Source organism: Triticum urartu, chromosome 3A (assembly GCF_056163025.1).
Source record: "Triticum urartu cultivar PI428250 chromosome 3A, HENAU_Tu73, whole genome shotgun sequence".
NCBI classification, from domain to species: domain Eukaryota; kingdom Viridiplantae; phylum Streptophyta; class Magnoliopsida; order Poales; family Poaceae; genus Triticum; species Triticum urartu.
This window is the reverse complement of record NC_141875.1, coordinates 98,920,392-98,939,316: the sequence shown is the minus strand read 5'-3', so window position 1 is coordinate 98,939,316 and position 18,925 is coordinate 98,920,392. Positions and strand designations below refer to the sequence as shown.

Below are 18,925 nucleotides of genomic sequence, written 5' to 3'. Positions count from 1 at the left end.
TACCAAATTATAGAGCATTAGAACTGATATTACTCCTCCGGCCTCTAAACCTGGTGCCGCCATTTGCAGCCACTGGCGTCGCTCCCACTACAAGAAAAACATTCGTAGCCGAGTGTTTATACTTACGCGGAGTGTTATTTTTCGTGTACTCTCTTATAAACACCTAAGGCTGCGTTTGGACTTTGGAATCGATGTAATTGAATACAAGTGTAGAACGTGGTATCACCGAATCATCAACAAAAAGGCAGCTCGGGTGACTCAATCTTACTACTCCCCTCGCATCGCCCCTGCTCGGGCGACTCGGGGGTCCAAACCCTAGCGCCGCCGCCTCCTTTTCCCCTCCCTTCCCCCCTCGCCGCCGCCTGAGACCGCCGCCGGGCAAGCCCGGCGCGACGCCGAGGAAGGTGGCGGCGGGGCCCTGGCTGCCCTGCCTCTTCTGCGGGGGGCCGAGGTCCTCGGGGCGGCGGCCCTGTCGGAGAGACGTCACCGGCCCTGCGACAGGCGGTGGCGGGGGCGTGGGCCGGCGAACCTGGCCGTGTGGACGGCGGGTGAACCGGAGGACGGGTGGCGTGGTGCAGCGGCAGATCGGCAGCGCCAGATCTGGCCGCCCCTTCCTCCCCTGTTTGGCGAGCTCCTCCCCAGCCGGATCTGGCCTGTCCTCTGCGGGCCGCCAGGTCTCGCGCCGTTGGGGTAAGGGTGGCGGGGATTCGAAGACCGGGAGAAATCCTAGGCCGGCCTCGCCGGTCTTGGCGGCGGCGACGCTCGAGGGCGCCGCTCCCCTCCTTGGAGGCGCCGTTCAGGTCAGATCCGCCGCCCCCTTCCCCTCTAGTCTCTCGGGTGAAAACCACAACACTGTTGGGCGGTGGCGGCGCCCTTGGCGTCGCGTTCCTTCTTGAAGGCGCCGTCTTTGGGAGCTAGGTGGGCATTGGGCTTGCTCGGCGATGTGGTGGGTGTGCAGCGGCAGAGGTAGCTGGCCGCTAATGCTCTTCTCCACCCGTTCCGGCATCTCTTTCTCATTCATGTCCAGTCCGTGGATTTGGTGGTGCTCTGCTCCAGGTGAGCACTCCGTGGCTTGTCGGGTGCGCTCGGTTCCTTTTCCAGATGCAGCCTGCCGGTGTCCTTCCTCCCAGGTTCTAGGGTGAACCGCGACACTGTCAACCGTTCGGCGCCTTCGATCCAGGCGAGGAGGCAGGGGCTTTATTTGACAGTGGAGCTGGGAGGACATGGCATGTTGGGGCCGCTGGCGATTTGGCAACGGCGTGCCCTTCCTCACCGTCGGAAGTGATACTCCTGTGCTGACATTCTCCTATCCTTGGTGACTCTTACGCGATTGAGGACCTACACATCTTCGAGCTGCGTGTCTCCATGTTCGATCATATTTAGCTTGGTGTGTGTGAGGCTTGTGGGCTACTGTCCAGCGTCTTTGTACCTTGTTTTTTTTTGTTTTCTTGTGTTGGTTTCGCGCTTGTATTTCTTTTCCTGGCCGGTTGGTGGCTTTGTTAATTCAAAGCCGGGCTCCTCTAGAGCCTTCGTTCTAAAAAAATAAAAAATACAAGTGTAATTAATTTGTGTAACTTACTGGCCAAGAGCTATTTTCAGCTGGATACAAAAACGAGGGGGGGGTCTGTAAGTTTTATACGGGGTATTTAAAATGAAAATGCCAATCCAAACAGGGCCTAAGCTGAGTACCCTCAAAAAAGGACACAGTATAAAGCGGACTCTCAGCATATCACGCGCTAAGCTGAATACCGCTAAAAATTTGTTCATCTTACGACAAATACTCACGTGTACCTATGGAAAACTACACGGCTTACAGACGAGCCTCGACATTATATGGCTGCCATCTTACGACAAACACTCACGCATACCTATGGAAAACTACTCGGCTTACAGACGAGCCTCGGCATTATATGGCTGTCATTTGTCCATCCTCAACGCACTTAACGTCTGTGTGATGGTGGGCTATATAAGCCAAGTTCCCACTAATGTTGTGCTCGGCTTACAATTTCCTTTTTTAAAAGAACTCCAGCCTCTTTGCCTTCATGTAAGCCAGGTGTAGGAACATAAACACTCAGCTTAATTTTGGGTCCGCTTGGCCCTCCGTCTCCCTACACTTGAACATGGTTACATACTTACATGGATCCTGCCGTGGCTTAGACCTATTCCGCCTCTGGCCGGCAAGCCCCTCCCCTGAACTGCACCGCCAGCAGCCACCGCGCTCGGTGCGCTGCAGCCGCCGTCGCTGGGGGGTTGCACCGTGAACCACCACCTCGACGCCGTCGCCGGTCTCCACTCGGGGGGGGGGGGGGGGGGAATACGGATGTCTCCTACGTTACCCATAATAGAGCTTTGCTACAATTACGTGTTGGAAATATGCCCTAGAGGCAATAATAAATTAGTTATTATTATATCTCCATGTTCATGATAATCGTTTATTATCCATGCTAGAATTGTATTGATAGGAAACTCAGATACATGTGTGGATACATAGACAACACCATGTCCCTAGTAAGCCTCTAGTTGACTAGCTCGTTGATCAATAGATGGTTACGGTTTCCTGACCGTGGACATTGGATGTCGTTGATGACGGGATCACATCATTAGGAGAATGATGTGATGGACAAAGACCCAATCCTAAGCCTAGCACAAGATCATGTAGTTCGTATGCTAAAGCTTTTCTAATGTCAAGTATCATTTCCTTAGACCATGAGATTGTGCAACTCCCGGATACCGTAGGAGTGCTTTGGGTGTGCCAAACGTCACAACGTAACTGGGTGGCTATAAAGGTACACTACAGGTATCTTCGAAAGTGTCTATTGGGTTGGCACGAATCGAGACTGGGATTTGTCACTCCGTGTAAACGGAGAGGTATCTCTGGGCCCACTCGGTAGGACATCATCATAATGTGCACAATGTGATCAAGGAGTTGATCACGGGATGATGTGTTACGAAACGAGTAAAGAGACTTGCCGATAACGAGATTGAACAAGGTATCGGAATACCGATGATCCAATCTCGGGCAAGTATCGCACCGCTAGACAAAGGGAATTGTATACGGGATTGATTAAGTCCTTGACATCGTGGTTCATCCGATGAGATCATCGTGGAACATGTGGGAGCCAACATGGGTATCCAGATCCCGCTGTTGGTTATTGACCGGAGAGTCATCTCGGTCATGTCTGCATGTCTCCCGAACCCGTAGGGTCTACACACTTAAGGTTCGGTGACGCTAGGGTTATAGAGATATTAGTATGCGGTAACCCGAAAGTTGTTCGGAGTCCCGGATGAGATCCTGGACGTCACGAGGAGTTCCGGAATGGTCCGGAGGTAAAGATTTATATATGGGAAGTCTTGTTTTGGTCGCCGGAAAAGTTCCGCGCATTATCGGTATTGTACCGGGAGTGCCGAAAGGGGTCCGGGGGTCCACCAAGGGGGTCCACCTGCCCCGGGGGGCCACATGGGCTATAAGGGTGTGCTCCTTGGCCTATATGGGCCAAGGGCACCAGCCCCAAGAGGTCCATGCGCCAAGAGATAAGGGAAGGAAAGAGTCCTAAAGGGGGAAGGCACCTCCTAGGTGCCTTGGGGAGGATGGACTCCTCCCTGGCCGCACCCTTCCTTGGAGGAAGGGCCAAGGCTGCACCCCCCTCTCCCTTGGCCCTATATATAGTGGGGGGAAGGGAGGGCAGCCACACCTAAGCCCTGGCGCCTCCCTCTCCCTCCCATGACACATCTCCCTCCTCCCGCAGCGCTTGGCGAAGCCCTGTTGGAATGCCGCTACTTCCACCACCATGCCGTCGTGCTGCTGGATCTCCATCAACCTCTCCTCCCCCCTTGCTGGATCAAGAAGGAGGAGACGTCGCTGCTCCGTACGTGTGTTGAACGCGGAGGTGCCGTCCGTTCGGCGCTAGGATCATCGGTGATTTGGATCACGACGAGTACGACTCCATCAACCCCGTTCTCTTGAACGCTTCCGCGCGCGATCTACAAGGGTTTGTAGATCCACTCCTCCCTCGTTGCTAGATGGCTCCATAGATAGATCTTGGTGACACGTAGGAAAATTTTGAATTTATGCTACGTTCCCCAACAGTGGTATCAGAGCCAGGTTTATGCGTAGTTTCTATGCACGAGTAGAACACAAAGTAGTTGTGGGTGTTGATTTTGTTCAATATGCTTACCGTTACTAGTCCAATCTTGATTCAGTGGCATTGTGGAATGAAGCGGCACGGACCGACCTTACACGTACTCTTACGTGAGACTGGTTCCACCGACTGACATGCACTAGTTGCATAAGGTGGCTAGCGGGTGTCTGTCTCTCCCACTTTAGTCAGATCGGATTCGATGAAAAGGGTCCTTATGAAGGGTAAATAGCAATTGGCATATCACGTTGTGGTTTTTGCTTAGGTAAGAAACGTTCTTGCTAGAAACCCATAGCAGCCACGTAAAACATGCAAACAACAATTAGAGGACGTCTAACTTGTTTTTGCAGGGTATGCTATGTGATGTGATATGGCCAAAAGGATGTGATGAATGATATATGTGATGTATGAGATTGATCATGTTCTTGTAATAGGAATCACGACTTGCATGTCGATGAGTATGACAACCGGCAGGAGCCATAGGAGTTGTCTTAATTTATTTATGACCTGCGTGTCAACATAAACGTCATGTAATTACTTTACTTTATTGCTAACCGTTAGCTGTAGTAGTAGAAGTAGTAGTTGACGAGACAACTTCATGAAGACACGATGATAGAGATCATGATGATGGAGATCATGGTGTCATGCCGGTGACGATGATGATCATGGAGCCCCGAAGATGGAGATCAAGAGGAGCAAAGTGATGATGGCCATATCATGTCACTATTTGATTGCATGTGATGTTTATCATGTTTATGCATCTTGTTTACTTAGAACGACGGTAGTAAATAAGATGATCCCTCATAATAATTTCAAGAAAGTGTTCTCCCTAACTGTGCACCATTGTGAAAGTTCGTCGTTTCGAAGCACCATGTGATGATCGGGTGTGATAGATTCCTATGTTCGAATACAACGGGTGTTGACGAGCCTAGCATGTACAGACATGGCCTCGGAACACAAGAGACCGAAAGGTCGAGCATGAGTCGTATGGTAGATACGATCAACATGAAGATGTTCACCGATGATGACTAGTCCGTCTCACGTGATGATCGGACACGGCCTAGTTGACTCGGATCATGTAATCACTTAGATGACTAGAGGGATGTCTATCTGAGTGGGAGTTCATAAGATGAACTTAATTATCCTGAACATAGTCAAAAGGTCTTCGCAAATTATGTCATAGCTCGCGCTTCAGTTCTACTGTTTAGTTATGTTCCTAGAGAAAATTTAGTTGAAAGTTGATAGTAGCAATTATGCGGACTAGGTCCGTAAACTGAGGATTGTCCTCATTGCTTCATAGAAGGCTTATGTCCTTAATGCACTGCTCAGTGTGCTGAACCTCGAACGTTGTCTATGGATGTTGCGAACATCTGACATACACATTTTGATAACTACATGATAGTTCAGTTAAACGGCTTAGAGTTGAGGCACTGAAGACGTTTTTGAAACGTCGCGAAACATATGAGATGTTTCGAGGGCTGAAATTGGGATTTCAGGATCGTGCCCACGTCAAGAGGTATGAGACCTCCGACGATTTTCTTAGCCTGCAAACTAAGGGAGAAAAGCTCAATTGTTGAGCTCGTGCTCAAATTGTCTGAGTACAACAATCATTTGAATCGAGTGGGAGTTGATCTTCCAGATGAGAAAGTGATGTTTCTCCGAAGTCATTACCACCAAGCTGCTAGAGCTTCGTGATGAACTATAATATATCAGGGACATATATGATGATCCTTGAGATATTCGCGATGTTTGACACCACAAAAGTAGAAATCAAGAAGGAGCATAAATTGTTGATGGTTGGTGAAACCACTAGTTTCAAGAAGGGAAAGGGCACGAAGGGATACTTCATGAAACGGCAATTCAGCTGCTGCTCTAGTGAAGAAACCCAAGGTTGAACCCAAACCCGAGACTAAGTGCTTCTGTAATAAGGGGAACATCCACTGGAGCAGAATTACCCTAGATACTTGGTAGATGAGAAGGCTGGCAAGGTCGATAGAAGTATATTGGATATACATTGTGTTGATGTGTACTTTACTAGTACTCCTAGTAGCACCAGGGTATTAGATACCGGTTCGGTTGCTAAGTGTTAGTAACTCGAAATAAAAGCTACGGAATAAACGGAGACTAGCTAAAGGTGAGCTGACGATATGTGTTGGAAGTGTTTCCGATGTTGATATGATCAAGCATTGCACGCTCCCTCTACCATCGAGATTGGTGTTAAACCTAAATAATTGTTATTTGGTGTTTGCGTTGAGCATAGACATGATTGGGTTATGTCTATCGCAATGCGGTTATTCATTTAAAGAGAATAATAGTTACTCTGTTTATTTGAATAATACCTTCAATGGTCTTGCACCTAAAATGAATGGTTTATTGAATCTCGATCGTAGTGATGCACATGTTCATGCCAAAAGATATAAGATAGTAATGATAGTACCACCTACTTGTGGCACTGCCACTTAAGTCATATCGGTATAAAACGCATGAAGAAGCTCCATGTTGATGGATCTTTGGACTCACTCATTTTTGAAAGGATTGAGACATGCGAACCATGTTTGTTGGTAGATATGCATGAAGAAACTCTATACAGATGGATCGTTTGGACTCACTTGATTTTGAATCACTTGAGACATGCAAATCATACCACATGGGCAAGATGACTGAAAGCCTCGTTTTCAGTAAAATGGAACTAGAAAGCAACTTGTTGGAAGTAATACATTTTGATGTGTGCAGTCCAATGAGTGCTGAGGCGTGTAGTGGATATCGTTATGTTCTTACTTCACAGATGATTTGAGTAGATGTTGAGTATATCTACTTGATGAATCACGAGTCTGAATTATTGAAAGGTTCAAGTAATTTCAGGGTGAAGTTGAAAGATCGTCGTGACAAGAGGATAAAATATCTATGATATGATCATAGAGATGAATATCTGAATTACGAGTTTGGCATAGAATTAAGACATTGTGGAAATTGTTTCACAACTAATACAGCCTGGAACACCATAGTGTGATGGTGTGTCCGAACATCATAACTGCACCCTATTGGATATGATGCATACCATGATGTCTCTTATCGAATTACCACGATAGTTTATGGGTTAGGCATTAAAGACAACCACATTCACTTTAAATAGGGCACCACGTAATTCCGATGAGATGACACCATATGAACTATGGTTTAGAGAAACCTAAGCTGTCATTTCTTAGAAGTTTGGGGCTGCGACGCTTATGTGAAAAAGTTTCAGGATAATAAGTTCGAACCCAAAGCGGATAAATGCATCTTCATAGGACACCCACAAAAGTTAGGTATACCTCCTGTCTCAGATCCAAAAGCAATAAGGGATTGTTTCTAGAATCGGGTCCTTTCTCGAGGAAAAGTTTCTCTCGAAAGAATTGAGTGGGAGGATGGTGGAGACTTGATGAGGTTATTGAACCGTCTCTTCAACTAGTGTGTGGCAGGGCACAGGAGTTGTTCCTGTGGCACCTACACCAATTGAAGTGGAAGCTTATGATAGTGATCATGAAACTTCAGATCAAGTCACTACCAAACCTCATGGGATGACAAGGATGCGTACTACGTCAGAGTGGTACGTAATCCTATCTTGGAAGTCATGTTGCTAGACAACAATGAACCTACGAGCTATGGAGAAGCGATGCTGGGCCTGGATTCCAAAATGGCTCGAGGCCATATAATCCGAGAGAGGATCCATATATGAAAACAAAGTGTAGACTTTGGGAGAACTACTTGATGGTCGTAAGGCTGTTAGGTACATATGGATTTTAAAAGGAAGACGGACAATGATGGTAGGTATCACCATTAAGAAAGCTCGACTTGTCGTTAAGATGTTTTCCGACAAGTTCAAGGAGTTGACTGCGATGAGACTTTCTCACTCGTAGCGATGCTAAGAGTCTGTTGGAATTATATTAGCGATTACTGCATTATTTATGAAATCTTGCAGATAGGATGTCAAAACATTGTTTCCTCGGCGATTTTCTTGAGGAAAGGTTGTATGTGATACAACCGGAAGGTTTTGTCAATCCTGAAAGATGCTAATAAGTATGCAAAGCTCCAGCAATCCTTCTAAGGACTGGAGTAAGCATCTCGGAGTTGGAATGTATGCTTTGATGAGATGATCAAAGATTTTGGGTTTATACAAAGTTTATGAGAAACTTGTATTTCCAAAGAAGTGAGTGGGAGCACTATAGAATTTCTGATGAGTATATGTTGTTGACATATTATGGATCAGAAATGATGTAGAATTTCTGGAAAGCATATAGGGTTATTTGGAAAGTGTTTTTCAATGGAAAGCCTGGATTAAGCTACTTGAACATTGAGCATCAAGATCTATAAGGATAGATCAAAACGCTTAATGGTACTTTCAAATGAGCACATACCTTGACATGATCTTGAAGGTGTTCAAGATGGATCAGTCAAAGAAGGAGTTCCTGCCTGAGTTGTAAGGTATGAAGTTAAGACTTAAAGCTCGACCACGGCAGAAGAAAGAGAAAGGACGAATGTCGTCCCCTATGCTTTTGTCATAGGCTCTATACGGTATGCCATGCTAAGTACCGCACCTGATGTGTGCCTTGCCACATGTCTGGCAAGAGGGTACAAAGGTGATCCAGGAGTGGATCACTAGACATCGGTCAAAATTGTCCTTGGAGTAATAAGGACATGTTTCTCAATTATGGAGGTGATAAAGAGTTCGGCGTAAAGGGTTACATCGATGCAAGCTTTAACACCTATCCGAATGACTCTGAGTAGCAAACCGGATACGTATAGTGGAGCAACCATTTGGAATAGCTCCAAGTGGAGTGTGAAAGCAGCATTTATAATATGACCTAGAGATATGCGAAGTACATACGGATCTGAATGTTGCAGACCCGTTGACTAAAACCTCTCTCACAAGCAAAACGTGATCAAAACCAGAACTCATTGAGTCTTAATCACATGATGATGTGAACTAGTTTAGTGACACTAGTAAACTCTTTGGATGTTGGTCACATGGCGATGTGACCTATGAGTGTTAATCACATGACGATGGGAACTAGATTATTGACTCTAGTGCAAGTGGGAGACTGTTGGAAATATGCCCTAGAGGCAATAATAAATTTGTTATTATTATATTTCCTTGTTCATGATAATCGTTTATTATCCATGCTAGAATTGTATTGATAGGAAACTCAGATACATGTGTGGATACATAAACAAAACCATGTCCCTAGTAAGCCTCTAGTTGACTAGCTCGTTGATCAATAGATGGTTACAGTTTCCTGACCATGGACATTGGATGTCGTTGATGACGGGATCACATCATTAGGAGAATGATGTGATGGACAAAGACCCAATCCTAAGCCTAGCACAAGATCATGTAGTTCGTATGCTAAAGCTTTTCTAATGTCAAGTATCATTTCCTTAGACCATGAGATTGTGCAACTCCCGGATACCGTAGGAGTGCTTTGGGTGCGCCAAACGTCACAACGTAACTGGGTGGCTATAAAGGTACACTACAGGTATCTCCGAAAGTGTCTGTTGGGTTGGCACGAATCGAGACTGGGATTTGTCACTCCGTGTAAACGGAGAGGTATCTCTGGGCCCACTCGGTAGGACATCATCATAATGTGCACAATGTGATCAAGGAGTTGATCACGGGATGATGTGTTACGAAACGAGTAAAGAGACTTGCCGGTAACGAGATTGAACAAGGTATCGGAATACCGACGATCGAATCTCGGGCAAGTATCGTACCGCTAGACAAAGGGAATTGTATACGGGATTGATTAAGTCCTTGACATCGTGGTTCATCCGATGAGATCATCGTGGAACATGTGGGAGCCAACATGGGTATCCAGATCCCGCTGTTGGTTATTGACCGGAGAGTCATCTCGGTCATGTCTGCATGTCTCCCGAACCCGTAGGGTCTACACACTTAAGGTTCGGTGACGCTAGGGTTATAGAGATATTAGTATGTGGTAACCCGAAAGTTGTTCGGAGTCCCGGATGAGATCCCGGACTTCACGAGGAGTTTCGGAATGGTCCGGAGGTAAAGATTTATATATGGGAAGTCTTGTTTTGGTCACCGGAAAAGTTTCGCACATTATCGGTATTGTACCGGGAGTGCCGAAAGGGGTCCGGGGTCCACCAAGGGGGTCCACCTGCTCCGGGGGGCCACATGGGCTGTAGGGGTGTGCGCCTTGGCCTATATGGGCCAAGGGCACCAGCCCCAAGAGGCCCATGCGCCAAGAGATAAGGGAAGGAAAGAGTCCTAAAGGGGGAAGGCACCTCCTAGGTGCCTTGGGGAGGATGGACTCCTCCCTGGCCGCACCCTTCCTTGGAGGAAGGGCCAAGGCTGCGCCCCCCCTCTCCCTTGGCCCTATATATAGTGGGGGGAAGGGGGGCAGCCACACCTAAGCCCTGGCGCCTCCCTCTCCCTCCCATGACACATCTCCCTCCTCCCGCAGCGCTTGGCGAAGCCCTGTTGGAATCCCGCTACTTCCACCACCACGCCGTCGTGCTGCTGGATCTCCATCAACGTCTCCTCCCCCCTTGCTGGATCAAGAAGGAGGAGACGTCGCTGCTCCGTACGTGTGTTGAACGCGGAGGTGCCGTCCGTTCGGCGCTAGGATCATCGGTGATTTGGATCACGACGAGTACGACTCCATCAACCCCGTTCTCTTGAACACTTCCGCGCGTGATCTACAAGGGTATGTAGACCCACTCCTCCCTCGTTGCTAGATGGCTCCATAGATAGATCTTGGTGACACATAGGAAAATTTTGAATTTACGCTACGTTCCCCAACATTACGTCAGTTACCTACGGAAAGTTACATATTGGATGACATGGTCTTATTTGATTGGGTAACACTGGAGGACGACCCCACCCCCTGAAATTCCGGGGGGGGGGGGTGTTTAATTAGTTTAGGAAGGTTACGTTAGAATTTTCGTGGATGTAGGGTTCGATTTGAATGCTACATGAACTAACCCCCTAACAATGTGGTTATTATTTCTCATAGTTACTTCTTTTGTGATAGCAAAACTTTTTCTGGGACAATACATGATGAACTAGGGATTTTGTAGCCTACCTTGCAAGGGGATAAAACGTTCAACGCTCATCGGTTCTCACCTATTGGGATGGATGACTTAAGCGGCTCTTCAAAAACCCAATTTTAGTCACGTTTTTGTATGTTTGGTGTGCTGACAAATTTTTCTACTAAAGTTTTGAGAAATGTCAAGCTGCAAATTGTGGAGGTAGAGTTGAGGATTCAAAAGTCTTCAATGTACTAAACCCTCCGTCACATAATGTAATACGTTTTTTGACACGAGACGGAGGGAGTAACTTTTAGTTGTATCAAGGAAATCTTTTTCGTGTCTTTTGTGTCTATTATATTGTGCGTGTGATCATCGTTGTTGACAGAACTCCGGTCAATTTGCTAAACAATTTGTCGTTCCCACAGCCCTAATTTTTGAACAAAGTCGTTGCATCAGACATGTGTCCACTAAATCTTTTTTCTTTTCTTTTTGAACAGGAGGCATTGCCATTGTACCTCTTTGCGACATGAAGTCTATATGCTCTGTTGGTTAGCTTTGCGGGAGCGCAAGCTGCTCACCTCGGTTTGAGGCTTGGCTCTACCACGGGTCATTAGAGATTTTCTTCTATAAACATATGCCGCCAAGGGCTAGTTCTGACTGGTCTCGTTTTTTGTATATCAGTGTTGAATATGATGCATTGCCTCCACTGGCGTCGCTCCAAAAATGGACTCATATTTTCCAAATCGATGAAGTTATTTTTTCTGCAGAAGCTTCTCACTGGCAAACAGCCAAATTCAATGCATCGAATGGCGTCCTCTTAAAAAGATGCATGTCATTTTTCTTTTGTCCACGGTTTCACGTTTTTTCTTGTGTGACGTAAAAAAAAGCCGGTGAGGTCATCAACCAAATTACAGGAGTTCTAGAATCAAAACAAAACCTGGCAATAGGATGGGCCACGCTTCACTTCAGTCACCGGTGCGGCAGAGAGTTTGAGTGGACCTGCACTGTATGCCATCCAATAAAATCAGACAATAACAAACCTTGGTTCATTGCTAATCGCCGCAGGTTATCTGTTACAGTACTAAAACTAGGGAGTCCCTTTCAGATAGTGTTTCTTTGGTTTTGTGTGCGCTGAGTAGCGAGGACAGACAGTGAAACAAAACGGAGAAGGAGGAGGCGTTGCCGTCGTACCTCTTTGCGGAAGTTAAGTTTATATCAATGTTGAATAGGATGCACTGCCTCCAGTCCACCGGCGTCGCTCCAAAAATGGACTCGTATTTTCCAAATCGATGGAGTACTTTTCTCTGCAGAAGCTTCTCACTTCCAAAGGCCTGAGAGGATACAGACCATACCGAGTAATCTTTGACTAGACCAATATGGCTAAAAAACAGACAAGAAAATTCCACCCGCTGTCGCAGTACACTGAATCTCCACATGGAAAATAATGCACTCCTGCATATTATTGGCAGAACCAGCTGGCTCTGCCTTCCACAGGCCACAGGCTTGAGAGTTGAGCAGCACCATGCATATACGGCAAGTCAGCATCAGAGTTGAACATCATCCGGGCAGCCAAATTCAATGCAGTATCGAATGGCGTCCTCTTCTTTGACCATGAGCGGTGCCCGGGGTTAACCTGCGCCATCCGATGTCCCATCGGACCGCCTGGATGCCGCCTTTCCGGAGGTTCAGAACTTGAGAAGATTCATTCATCCACATGGCCGACTCCATGAGTCCATGGCTGACGTTAGAGCATGCGTCACTAGCAAGAGGTGCCCAAGTTGATACGCTGCACCCGTTCCAACGTCAGCTCGTCAACTCAACTTAGGAAGATATATAGCAGCAGGTGCATATAGACAGTACGGATGCCATTGCACAGAGTCCAAGTCTTCCCAGCTTGACAAACTCCACTAGCATTTTTGCTGCCACAGCCGATTAGCCATGACCCTCTCCGGCAGCGGCGATGGCCAGAGCGGCTCCGCGAGGGCGCACTTCGTGCTGGTGCCGATGATGGCTCAGGGCCATACCATCCCCATGACCGACATGGCACGCCTGCTGGCAGAGCATGGCGTGCAGGTCAGCTTCATCACCATGCCGGTAAACGCTGCTAGGTTGGAGGGCTTCGCCGCTGACGTGAAGGCGGCGGGCCTGGCGGTTCAGCTTGTGGAGCTCCACTTCCCGAGTGTAGAGTTCGGCCTACCAGATGGCTGTGAGAACCTCGACATGATTCAATCAAAGAATTTGTTCTTGAACTTCATGAAGGCCTGTGCCGTGCTGCAGGAGCCGCTCATGGCGTACCTCCGTCAGCAGCAGCGCTCGCCTCCTAGCTGCATCATATCTGACATGATGCACTGGTGGACCGGCGACATCGCAAGGGAGCTCGACATCCCGAGGCTCACCTTCAGTGGCTTTTGTGGCTTCTCGTCCCTTGTCAGGTACGTACAAACATAAGAGGCAAACCTTGTGAGTACTGGACATATTTTTGCTGCTATGATTAAGTATTTTACTTCAGTAGTAAAGGACATATTACAGTAAATTCCTTCCAGAAAAGAAGAAAGCATACATATATAATAGAGTACACAAGATAATAAAATCAACGTGTGTACTACCTTATGTAATGAAACATGTAATTCAAACTGCATAAGAAAGTATAGAAAATAAGCATTTTCATCAGATATTGTTACGCCAGTTGCAGCTGGTTGATGTGTCAACAATGTCTGCACTTCAACGTATTCTAAACAACTAATATCATATTGCAGGTACATCATTTTTCACAATAATTTATTGGAGCATGTCACAGATGACAATGAGCTCATCACGATCCCGGGGTTCCCTACACCGCTAGAGTTGACGAAGGCTAAGTTGCCTGGAACCCTTTGTGTTCCGGGTATGGAGCAAATCCGTGAGAAGATGTATGAGGAGGAGCTGAGATGCGATGGTGAGATCACTAATAGCTTCAAAGAGCTCGAGACATTGTACATTGAATCTTATGAGCAGATAGCAAGGAAGAAGGTCTGGACGATCGGGCCAATGTGCCTCTGCCACCGAAACAGCAACACAACGGCCGCAAGAGGAAACAAGGCACCAATGGATGAGGCACAGTGCTTGCAATGGCTTGATTCAAGGAAGCCAGGCTCAGTGATCTTTGTGAGTTTTGGAAGCCTTGCTTGCACTACACCACAACAACTTGTTGAGCTGGGACTGGGACTCGAAGCCTCCAAGAAACCGTTTATTTGGATGATCAAAGCAGGACCTAAGTTCCCAGAAGTCGAGGAATGGCTCGCAGATGGGTTCGAGGAGCGTGTCAAAGACAGAGGCATGATCATAAGGGGCTGGGCGCCACAGGTGTTGATCCTGTGGCACCAAGCCATTGGAGGATTTGTGACACACTGTGGGTGGAACTCAACAATAGAGGGCATCTGTGCAGGTGTGCCCATGATCACATGGCCACACTTTGCAGAGCAGTTTCTGAATGAGAAGCTGGTCGTGGATGTGCTGAAACTTGGGGTAGAGGTTGGAGTGCAAGGAGTTACACAGTGGGGAAGTGAACAACAAGAGGTTATGGTTACCAGAGGTGCTGTGGAGATAGCAGTGAACACCCTGATGGGTGAAGGGGAGGCTACAGAGGAGTTGAGAATGAGAGCAGAAGACTGCGCCATTAAGGCAAGGAGGGCTTTCAACGAGGAAGGTTCTTCTTACAACAACGTAAGGCTGTTAATTCAAGAAATGGGAAACAAGACGAATGCATGTGGTTGATAGAGATTACCTAAGCTCGCTTTTTCGGTGTAAACATGAAGTGAAAGATCCTAGAATACATATATCATCATATAGAATTCTGTACCAGGCCCACAGGTGATTATTTAGAGATTAGAGATGATCCAAATGAAGGCAATGTCAATTATCCTCTCTATTATGTACGCTCTTTCAAAAAAAACTCTTTCATGGCAGTCCACATAACAACTACACAGTCTGCTCTTTACATGGTTATACGCTCTCCCTTGCATTTTGCTACCGGTTCATGGAGGTGTAGGACAATGATTCCCATGACGGTGCCGCCGGCGCCAGGCACCGTTCCGTGGGAGCAATTAGGGAGGGGTGCTGCCGTGCACCGGACACTGCGTTGTTGCATTGCACCAGGCACTATACATGGCCTAATAACAGATCTTGTTTCATTGCTAATCGCTGCGGTCTTGTATTAATTTTTTTAGGGGTATTAAATTCTTGCGAGATATAGAGTTTATTTGATCTGTGTGCATGAAGCAAAATGAAAAACAAGGAGCCTCAGCCGTACCTCTTTGCGTCAGGAAGCCACTGTGTTGATTAGGATGCATTGCGTCGCTCCAGAAATGGACTCATATTTTCCATATCACTGGGAGATCCTTTTAGCTTCTCACTAACAAAACTCTGAAAGGATACAGACAAGAAAATTCCACCCACTGTCACAGTACACTGAATGACTGAATCTCCACACGGAAAATATCGGCTGTCTCGGCCTTCCACAGCCTTGAGAGTTAATTAAGTGTGCATATACGACAACTCAGCATCAGACATGGGGATCATCCAAATCCTGTAAAAATGTCTCCTCTTTGAGCATGACAGGCGGTAGTGGTGGTTAATGTGAGCCCTCAATGTCTGATCAGATGGCCTGGATTCTGACGATTCAGAACCTGAAGATTCATCCACATGGCTGACTCCACGAGTCCATGATTGATGTGAGAGCATGCGTAACTGGCAAGAGGTGACCAATTTGACACGCTGTTGCATCGTCAACTCGTCAACTTTCCTTGGGAAGGTATAGCACCAGGTGTTATATATATATATACGCTATAGTTGCCATTGTGACCATCATCTGATTGTGCCCAGCAGATCGTGCTATCTTGCTAGTGTCACTGTTCTCCCAGTTTGACTGATTCCACCACCAGTACTTTTGCTACAACAGCCGATCAGACATGACCTTCACGGGCAGTGGCGATGGCCAGAGTGGCTCCATGAGGGCACACTTTGTGCTGGTGCCGATGTTGGCTCAGGGGCACACCATCCCCATGACCGACATGGTGCGCCTGCTGGCAGAGCACGGGGCGCATGTCAGCTTCATTACCACGCCAGTGAACGCCACCAGGTTGGCAGGCTTTGCAGCCGATGTGGAGGCGGCGGGCCTGGCAGTTCGGCTCGTGGAGCTCCATTTCCCGAGCGCCGAGTTCGGCCTACCGGACGGGTGCGAGAACCTAGACATGATCCAATCCACGGATCTGCTCCCCAACTTCATGGATGCCAACGCTGCGCTCCAGGAGCCGGTCAAGGCATACCTCCATGAGCAGCAGCGCTTGCCTCCGAGCTGCATCATATCTGACCTGATTCACTGGTGGACTGGTGACATCGCGAGGGAGCTTGGTATCCCGAGGCTGACCTTTAGTGGCTTTTGTGGCTTCTCGTCCCTCATTAGGTACAACCAAAAGAGGCAAACCGTGTGAGTAATTAATTTTGTACTAGACATACTACAGTTAAGTGGTTTACTTCAACAGTGGATGGGAAAGTAGTGTAAATTGCTTCCATAGAGAAGAAAGCAATGAACATACAAAATGCTACACCTGAAATGAAAAAAAATGATCTGAGTACTACTTTATGTAACGAAACATGTAATTTACACTGCATCACAGACACCAAAGGTTTTCATGAGCAAGTTTTTAGGCCAGCTATATCATCATATCTGGTTGACGTTTGTCAAAGAAGTCTGCACTCATATGTATTTGAAACAACTACGACCATCTTGCAGGTACATCACCTTTCACAATAATGTATTTGAAAATGTCAAAGGCAAAAATGAGCTCATCACAATCACGGGTTTCCCTACACCACTAGAGCTGACGAAGGCTAAATGCCTGGGAAATCTTTCCATTCCTGGTATGGAGCAAATCCGTAAGAAGTTCCTTGAAGAGGAGCTGAGAAGTGATGGTGAGGTCATTAACAGCTTCCAAGAACTGGAGACATTGTACATTGAATCCTTTGAGCAGACCACAAAGAAGAAGGTCTGGGCAATTGGACCAATGTGCCTCTGCCACCGAGACAACAACACTATGGCCGCAAGAGGAAACAAGACGTCAATGGGTGAGGCCCAGTACTTGCAATGGCTTGATTCAATGAAGCCAGGCTCAGTGGTCTTTGTGAGCTTTGGCAGCCTCGCTTGCACTACACCTCAACAGCTTGTTGAGCTGGGACTGGGACTTGAAGCCTCCAGGAAACCGTTTATTTGGGTGATCAAAGCAGGAGCTAAGCTTCCAGAAGTTAAGGAATGGCTCGCAGACGAGTTCGAGGAGCGTGTCAAAAATAGAGGCATGGTCATAAGGGGTTGGGCACCACAGCTCATGATCCTGCGGCACCAAGCCGTCGGGGGATTCGTGACGCACTGCGGGTGGAACTCAACAATAGAGGGCATCTGTGCAGGTGTTCCCATGATCACATGGCCACACTTTGGGGAGCAGTTTTGGAATCAGAAGCTAATGGTGGATGTGCTGAAAATCGGGGTGGAGGTTGGAGTGAAAGGAGTTACACAGTGGGGAAGTGAAAAACAGGAGGTTATGGTTACAATTACAAGAGATGAGGTGGAGAAAGCTGTGAACACCCTAATGGATGAGGGGGGCGGCTGCGGAAGAGACGAGGGTGAGAGCAAAAGACTAAACCATTAAGGCAAGGAAGGCTTTTGATGAGGGAGTTCCTTCACATGACAACATAAGGCTATTAATTCAAGAAACGGGAAACAAGACAAATGCATGTGGTTGATACAGATGGTAGTAAGCTCTCTTTTTTGGTGTAAACATAAAATAAAAGAGCCTATAGTACAAATAACCTGTTGTCATTAGAAAGAGCCTTTATGTCATTGGAAATAATTTTATTTTACAAATAACCCGTTCCTTGTATTAGGCTCACTGGCGGGGGCGCGATTGTTTTGAGATTAAACGAGGGTCCAAATGACAGCAATATCAATTGTCTACGCTGCTGTGCGGTTTCATTGTTGTCAACATAATGATCACACAGTCTTCTTCTCCAGATGTTATGCTCTCCTTTTTATTTTGCTACCACGTGCTCATCAGAGTTAAATAACGGTTCGGAATGAGAAAAAAATGAAATAAACTGTATGCACATTATCAAACTGAAACTAAGAGTAAGAGATGCTTCGAGGTGAATAATCAATGGAAGAGAAGGAAATGGAACTCACATAACGCACATATGACATTAGAATCTTATATGTTTGACTTAGTAGTGTGGCAAACATGAAATTTCAAGGATCTCCCTAATCTTCATACTAAAAGAGGTTAGGATCACCTAAAACAAGGTTTTCTTGTACTGTTTATATGACAAGTAGCTAAAGGGTCAAGCTCAAGACCAGTGAGCAAACCTATTGTTTTGAACGTGCTGGTTGATACTCCTAGTTGCCAAAATCAATCTAAACCTGAACTTATTAAGTCTTCTAAACGGATAAAATCATGTATTTATCTGGCAACTGGGGGCACAAAGAGGCCTGGATAAGTTCAAAGAAACCATTATGTAATAAAAGCATATAAACAGATGACTTTCATAGGAAGTGCCAAGATTTACTGAGCAATTATGAATAGGCATGGTAACATATTCTATATTCAAATGGAGTACGAACTAGGCAAAGGGAAAGCTGTAGACTGGAGGAAACAAAACAAACCTGGTTTCGCTATGCACTGATGACTGCCCCTTCATCTGGAGCATTCTGTAAATCATATGGATAGCCTCCTCAC

General features: G+C 46.7%; 2 protein-coding genes and 1 long non-coding RNA gene across 3 annotated transcripts; 2 read left to right on the top strand and 1 right to left on the bottom strand.

The window, feature by feature from the left end:
• Positions 1–11,982: 11,982 nt before the first annotated feature.
• Positions 11,983–13,046, bottom strand: LOC125543081 (uncharacterized). The gene is made up of 2 exons (XR_007298280.2): positions 12,357–13,046; positions 11,983–12,169 (listed from the first exon to the last, which is right to left on the bottom strand). It is a non-coding gene; the product is annotated as an uncharacterized LOC125543081 (long non-coding RNA).
• On the top strand, positions 13,044–14,918 carry LOC125543079 (UDP-glycosyltransferase 73C10). The gene is made up of 2 exons (XM_048706327.2): positions 13,044–13,597; positions 13,922–14,918. The coding sequence occupies exons 1-2, from the start codon at positions 13,104–13,106 to the stop codon at positions 14,916–14,918; spliced, it is 1,491 nt and encodes a 496-aa protein (XP_048562284.2). The 5' UTR covers positions 13,044–13,103.
• Positions 14,919–16,111: 1,193 nt separating this feature from the next.
• Positions 16,112–18,137, top strand: LOC125543080 (UDP-glycosyltransferase 1). Its single transcript, XM_048706329.2, is given in 3 exon segments — positions 16,112–16,605; positions 16,936–17,794; positions 17,796–18,137. Coding segments are annotated over 3 exon segments (1,497 nt in total). The 3' UTR covers positions 17,940–18,137.
• Positions 18,138–18,925: the final 788 nt, after the last annotated feature.